This window comes from Ammodytes marinus (assembly GCF_949987685.1).
Source record: "Ammodytes marinus genome assembly, chromosome: 3".
NCBI classification, from domain to species: domain Eukaryota; kingdom Metazoa; phylum Chordata; class Actinopteri; order Uranoscopiformes; family Ammodytidae; genus Ammodytes; species Ammodytes marinus.
In genome coordinates, this window is record NC_137232.1 from 20,067,830 (window position 1) to 20,075,281 (window position 7,452).

Here is a 7,452-nt window from a genome sequence, read left to right on the forward strand (position 1 = left end):
ATTTTCAAACAATAAAGCAAACAAGATATAATGTATACATTTGTAACATATACAGCTTTTGTTACCTGTGGACCTAGCCGGACTAGCTGTTTTCAGTCTTTGTGCAAACCTAAGCTAACTCTACAGACATGAGAGAGGTGTGGATCTTCTCATCTTCTCATCAACAAAGTCGAACTATTCCTTTAAATTGTCACTAGATTGTTGTAATCTAAATGAAACAGGATGCCATGAAAAGGATGCTTTATTTTACAATAAAGCTGCTTACAACTCTCTTAGTCTTAAACTGGACTACTTTTCTTTCAGCTCCCCCACTGGACCAGACGCCTGTCAAGAAAGACGGTAAGCTCAGCATCTCTGAGCAGATCACCAGCGTTGTCCGCCAGCCGGCCTTCATCGCGGGGCTGGGCGTGGCTGCTTGGCTGGTGCTGATGGGCTTTAGTGGTTGGTTCTACTGTCGACACCACAGGAGGAAGCAGCTGGGGCACTACACCACCTCCTTCGCTTACACACCGGCAGGTAAATGGGAAAAGCTTTGACTCGTCAGTCTTTTTAATGGGTTTTGGCATCATGAAAGATGTTCAAAGTAGTAGCTGGAAAAAATATCCCCTACACAGTTCCCTATGAGTTTCTGGAATCTGACATTATGGGGGGATTTTTTGACGCCTTTATATTTTTGATGTCAGAGAGATTTGTCCTTTATGAATAAACTGTAAAGAGCATGAAAACGTTACAATGACATGATACAGGAGGATTTTTAGACAGCTTCAGATGCACTCTGTCACATCGTATTCATTATGCATTTCTTGTCCATGAAAATGAAAAAAATATTTAAAAAAAAGGTTCCGTTGTTGTACAGCGAGGCGTCAGATTTTGTTTATAGACAAGTGGCAGTGACAAAGCTCTTAATAGACCGCTGGGGACCGCTCGGGTGGTGATGAATGTTTTCAATTTTTTTCTTGTGTTTTTGAGGAAGCGGCGCACTGCACTATCACTGTGTGTATTCAGTTAATTAAAATGTATTCATCCCCACCGGGAAATTTCCAGGGGGGAAATACAAATAAAACACTGAAGTGTATATAACAGTAACCACTGTGAATGGCCTTTTGTCACATAAGCACATACTTGGTCATTTCTGACAGAGATATTTGGTCATGCTCATGGTCATAAAGACATAATGGACAACCCAAAGCTTTAAGAATACCATTTTAATGTTTTCAATAAATATGTCATAGGGACTGAAATATTGTTTTCTTTAACATTTTAGTGCATTATATTATCATCTTGTTCTTTCAGATACCATAGACTCTAGCTACAGTAAACAACACTAGTTCATTTCATCAAATATCGATTAAAATATGCACTCATAAATGTTTTCATCTTCTAGTGAGTCTTTTGAAAAACGTGAGTCTAATTTTTCTCTGCTGAATCATAACTGAGAGCTGTTTTCCTCTTTTAGTTGGCTTTGCTCACAGCGAAGGATCTGGAATGATCAATGGAGGGTAAGCTGATTATGACGATTTGATTCATATAATAATATGTGTCATCACCATGTATTTTTTTCCACTGATATGATCTCACCTCCTCTCCTCTCCTCTTCCAGGCCGGGCTTGTTAGGATCAAATATGGGCAACTACCCCTGGCTGGCTGACTCCTGGCCCACTCCAAACCTCTCTCACAACAGCAAAGACTCAGTCAACTTCTGCTCTGGCAAACTGGACTCAGACAGATATTACAACAGTAAGAACTCTCCCCACTTTGGCTTTGACTGGTGAAATAACTCGTTAACAGAAATCTGAATGTATAATTGTCTTTTTTAACGTGAAGCGGTCATTTGGGCGGCTGTGGCGAAACGGGTAGGAGTGTCGTCCAATGGGTTGCAGGGGTCGGTGGTTCGATCCCCCGTCTCCCCACCACATGTCGGAGTGTCCCTGGGCAAGACACTGAACCCTAAATTGCTTCCGATAATTAAGTTGCAGCCTGCGTGGTAGCTGCTGCTATTAGTGTACGAATGTGTTTGTGATTTGGTAAATGTGTACAAAACAATGTAAAGCGCTTTGGATCTGTGAAAAAAATACAGGGAAAGGCGCTACATAAGTGGAGTCCATTTACCATTTACCATTCGCTCTTCAGCAGCTGGTATAATGAACTACCCCAGCCAGACCGAGAAACGCAGCACGGCGTCCAACGAAAGTCCCATCTACAGCACCATCAACACTGGGGCAGAGGACAACCTGCTGGCCTACTACGACACCTACTCCAGCACGTCCTACAACCAGGGCCCGGACCCGTACAGCAGCAAGCCTGTGCTGTCAAACAGTGCCCTGGTGGGGCTAGAGCAGGACCTGGACCTGTGGACCATCCAGTCTGGTGCTCAGTCTGGATCTGAATACGCCAAGCTCCAGTATAACAAGAAAAGCAACGGTGAGCTTGATTTTTCCTTCCTCTCTATTATCTGTTTTAATTTAAAGAAATGTGATGATGAAGTTTGAGTGTGTGATGATTTCTTATTTTCTAATACGATGGCAACTTAACAACGTCGAATACGAAGCTGTGTTTCCTATTTTGATCCATAATTTAAATGGCTGTCAGTTTAAGCTGAGTTACTTTCATCAGAGAGTTTCCGTGTAATGTGCCATGAAGCCTGAATGCCGTTGCCATGGTTACCTGCAGTTTAGTACACCCGGTTACATTGATTTCCAACAACTGTTCTACTTTTTTGTGTTTGTTGCATGTTGATACACAGTTAGTATGCATGCCAAACATTTTCATTGTCGACTTTTGCTACACGAAGAACAGGAAAGCTGGATTCTCGAAAATATGTACAGCCTGCACTATTCCACACATCATTTTCAAATGATATATACAAAATAGAAAATATGCTAAATGATGATTTGCACAATGGACGAACGAGACTGGACAATTTTAGAAAACGTCTAAATAATGCAGTTACATATTGGGACATATCGATAGCAAAAATATTTTTGATCGAGGCCAATCCAAAGAGATTTGCGAGTTAAACAGAGACATTTCACAACTTTCTCCGGCATCTTTCTCTTTGAAAGCAGCATCATTGTACCATGTCTTTGCCTTTGAAACCAGACAAATGAATAGTTAAAGTACGTAAAGCATGGCAACAGAGGAAGAAATCAGATCATGTGGTGTAGTGTGCGTATTGATATTTTTCAAATTAATTAAAAAATATGTAATAAAAATGCATTAAACTAACAATTACACAAGAGTTCATTTTATTTAGCAAAGAAAGGGAGGCTTTTAAAAGCCTATGCTTAGTTGGGCATATTCTTCATTTAAAGCAGCCAGCAGTGTCAACTTCAGGGTCAGGTTGAAGATAATAAAGACACTGTGATTACACCTTGTGCACAACGTGACGGAATTGGTGTGTTTCGTCCACATAGACAAACCTGTAAAGCAGAGGTCTGCTGGGTACTCGTCCAAGTCGCCTCCTCTCACCTGGGTGGATGTTTTGTCTCTGCCGCTGCCTGACAACAAAGACAGAGGTCTCGCTAAGGCAGACAAAGAAGGGGAGCAACAGAGGTGAGACTCATCATCTGAAATATTAAGTTGTACATCAAGGTTGCTTTTTTCCTCCTGCAAAGACACAAATTGGGCTGTCTAACATTCGCTCACTCTTCAGTTTATTAATAGCATCAAGGCCTCTGACTTCACCTACATGACAGAAAGAGTTAAGGCGGATAGAAATCAAACCCGCCCTGTAACTCCACCAAGGCTGTCAGACAAAACTTGCGTTAAGTTTGGTGTCTGGGGAGTTTTCCAATTAACAACAGTTGTGTCTGCAGGCGGTGAGTAGACTGCACTGCGGCACTGCGGAGGGAGGCGTCTTCGCTAACTAGTTCTGACACATTAGATGGAAGACATAACTGGTGGGATGGGAGGGCTGTTCTGAGTGTGCCGTGTCTTTTGTAATGACATTAGCAAGCATCTGACAGTCTGGATTAGTACTTTCCATCTTCAATGACAAGTCCATCATTAAATTAGCCCCCAAGTGACAACAGAAAGCACAGAGGGGGTTTTTGTACCCTCTAACGAAATCTTTTTCATATGAACTGGATAATTTTTTCAGCAATTCTTTCTTTACTATATATTTATATATATATTCTTATATTTAATATTTTAGCCAGCTTGGCTGTGTTTAATTAAGGCAGTAATGGTTTGTATGTCCTTCACTTTAGTCCTGACTGAAATATCAGATAGATGAGCATGAATTTTAGTAAAGACTTGAATGCCCTCCTGTAGATTAATCCTGCTGACTTGTGTGATCCCTTGGCTTTTTTGTGCATTTCACGCCCACTTTGACCAATTTGTAATATATTTGCTGATCCCTTAACTTTTCATTGAACACCATTATCAGGTCATATACTTTTGTTTATGACCAAATGACAAGCTGTAGTTTTATTTTTACGGTAGCCTACTTTACTTAATGAGTGTTGGTCCTCTAGCTCTGAGGAGGACGAAGACGACTGGTGTCCCCCGCTGCCTGCCAGGACCTACCTGATGGACGCTTCCAGGGAGGAGCTCTCCAGCTTGCCCTACAAATCAGACGGCGCTCGGCATCAGCACTTTGACCTCTTAGCCCGTCAACAGTCTGGTTCCCAGGTCTCCCAGTCCAACCCGGATCTGTTTACTACCAACACCAAGGCCCGGGATGCCGGTGACGTGTACCGCACCAGCCATTGGCCAGAAGGTTTCAAGGGCGAAAGCCTCGGCAAAGGTCAGTTCATATACTATCTATGGTTTGAATTCCGTTAAATGCCTCACATCTTTGGAAGAGACCACAGAGGCAGCGCACAACCGCACAGTGTCATCATGCATAATTTAGTTTATGATGTCACCTAACACAGAAAGTATTTTTACATGAAAATCATGTCGCATTTGTTCAAAGTGCAGCTCAGTGTACTGAAGTGTCTAAGATTCCTGAGGATAAGATCTTTGCTTTCCTCGTCAGGGCAATCTGCAGCTCCTGCTCCTGCAGAGGCTCACAGATCCAGGAGTAAGAAGAAAACTCCCAAAGATGGACCAGTCAGAAGAGAGCCACACAGCCAAGCAGGTGCGACACACAAGTCTTACTTCTGTTTTAGTTTGGGAAAAAATAAATAGGAATATTACCAGCTTGCCACATGCAAAAATAATCTGCATAGTTTATTAACGATTTAATAACTTTTAAACCATACATCGTAGCTCCTTATTTGTTTGTTCCACTTGGAAGTTAACAGTAGTGCAGTTCCAAAGTTGTGAGTGTGATTGTAGCACTTACTTGTAGCTTTTCACAAAAAAACAATACCCAGAGATCCAATACTTTTATCCATGTTTGATCCATTATCGATTATTTATTCTCATTAGCTTTGATGCTAACGGCCATATTTGTTTTGACAGTAATGCTCTGGGAGAGTTGGTATGGTCCCATCACCAATTTTACACTACAGCACAAATATTCTTATAGCCCAGGCTGTCCTAAAAGAAATTATGTTCATAGCTTGACTGTGCATTCAAGCTTTATTAGATCATTCATCCAGGCGAACCAAAAATTTAATAAAAAATAGCTTAGGGCCTCACAGTGTTTTTAACACGGTAAGTGTTAGACCTGCTACACATCAGCATATTAACATTATCATTGTGAGCATTTTGGCATGCTGATTACATTATATCTGGACCAGTTACTCTAATCAAGCCGTACTATTGCTAATGTCGAAGTCTAAAAAAAGGAAAACGTGTTACATTCGGCTTAATTGCTCTTTTGCCGAGAGTTTGACTTTGTGTTATGTGCCGTATTCTTTCAAGGTTGGAAACAGAAACATTCTTGTGTCTACAATGTTTGCCTTTGAAACTGGTCCTTGGCCAGAACTAGTTCTGCACATAATCCACCCCTTGTAAAACAGCCATTATTACCATTGATTGATCATATGCAGAACTTCCCGCTCCACCGGCCCCTCCCCCTACAGATGCCTCCTTGCAGCTCTTGGCTGATGTTTTGAGCCGCAGCCGACCAAACTGTGACAGAAAAGAGGAGAGTGACTCACCTACTGTGCAGAAGAGGGGAGAACATTTCTCACCCCATCGAAGAGCACCTACAAAGTGGCTATCAGAGGGTAAGTACAGTATGTGACACTCACTTCTGTAGCATCATTCTGTCTAGACAAAAGAACAATTTACAATCCCAACAGCACATGTGGTATTGCTTCAACAGCTGGAACCCAGAAAGAAATATTATTGTGATGCTTCATACAAATCCCTTTGAGCTTACCCGTTAATGCTCTCTTATTATCCCATAGTAGTTGCTCTGCTTTTTTAGTAGCAGGGGGTCTATTTTCAGTGTGCAACATCACTTAGGGTTTAACCTATATAAATACAGCTGTAACTTTGAGTGATTTGTTTGTCATCTGCAGATGAGAAAGTAATCCCATATGGGCAGTCCGGCTTCCTGCCCAACATCCAGATGTCAGGCTACGGGTCCCTGGGCGGAGGAGTCTTTCCACGACCCTCCACCGCTGGTCGGAGGAGAGATGAGGTATGTCTGGGTTTACAGAAGAACTGCTAAACAGACTCTGTATCAATGACCTTGATATGGCAGGTGATTCTCGTGGGATTAAGTTCTAAATTGTGTTGACATTTGATCACCTGATACAAAATAGGTTTTTATTTTGTGTAAATGTACTTTTTGCACATGATTAAGGGTAGTGTTTAAAAAAATTAAAAGCATGTACGCATTAATAGGTGGACTACATCCATAAAGGGACTGCACTCCCCACAGTCTCTCCTCTGAAGGTGAGAATGGCTTCCTGTAATCTTGAAAGATGGCTGTAAAACCTTTGTAGTTTGCTCACTGACAGAGGGTGGAATCTCTAAGAAGCTTGTTGTTAAGGAAGCTAGTGATGTAATGTTCCCAACTGAGATAAAATAATCAAAATGTCCATATACTTTTGCAAACATAATCCACTTCTTCGCTTTTCATTTCTATCTTCAGTATTACTTTAAAAGCTGATCATATTTATTTCAAAAATAATAATAATATTAAATACTCAGAAATGTGTGTCCTGGGTTAGTCATAGAAAAGCATGTTTCAAACATGTTTAGAAAATAGTTCAACAACCAGCCAGAGCTACTTTATATTCTGACGCTCCCAATACTGTATTTATATCAGCTGAACAATTGAATACATCATGTTATTTGTTTGATAAGTGGCCACCATTGGAACATTATATTAATCGGAATTTAAGAAATAAATATGAAAATTAAAGGGATTCTAATTAAACTGTTTGCGCATAAAACAATTAAGGCTAAAATATTGATATTGGTATTGACCTAAAACAATCAATCAATCACAAATTTAACAGTCTGTATATAACCTGTATTTAATTGATCCTTATCGCTGCCATTGTTCTCTGTGTTGTGGTTGTTTCCTTTCAGAACCTCATGTAA

General features: G+C 40.8%; 1 protein-coding gene across 1 annotated transcript in view; it reads left to right on the forward strand.

Moving 5' to 3' along the window:
• The window catches only part of LOC307248381 (roundabout homolog 2), a gene marked incomplete at its 3' end in the record, with an annotated part of 48,432 nt that extends 40,980 nt beyond the window's left edge, over positions 1 to 7,452 (forward strand). Inside the window, exons 17-26 of the mRNA XM_080024781.1 lie at positions 304 to 516; positions 1,457 to 1,499; positions 1,601 to 1,737; positions 2,131 to 2,421; positions 3,414 to 3,552; positions 4,476 to 4,747; positions 4,982 to 5,083; positions 5,976 to 6,122; positions 6,420 to 6,541; positions 7,441 to 7,452. Of these exons, the coding sequence (XP_079880907.1) occupies positions 304 to 516; positions 1,457 to 1,499; positions 1,601 to 1,737; positions 2,131 to 2,421; positions 3,414 to 3,552; positions 4,476 to 4,747; positions 4,982 to 5,083; positions 5,976 to 6,122; positions 6,420 to 6,541; positions 7,441 to 7,452 (1,478 nt within the window). The remainder of the gene's footprint in view (positions 1 to 303; positions 517 to 1,456; positions 1,500 to 1,600; positions 1,738 to 2,130; positions 2,422 to 3,413; positions 3,553 to 4,475; positions 4,748 to 4,981; positions 5,084 to 5,975; positions 6,123 to 6,419; positions 6,542 to 7,440) is intronic.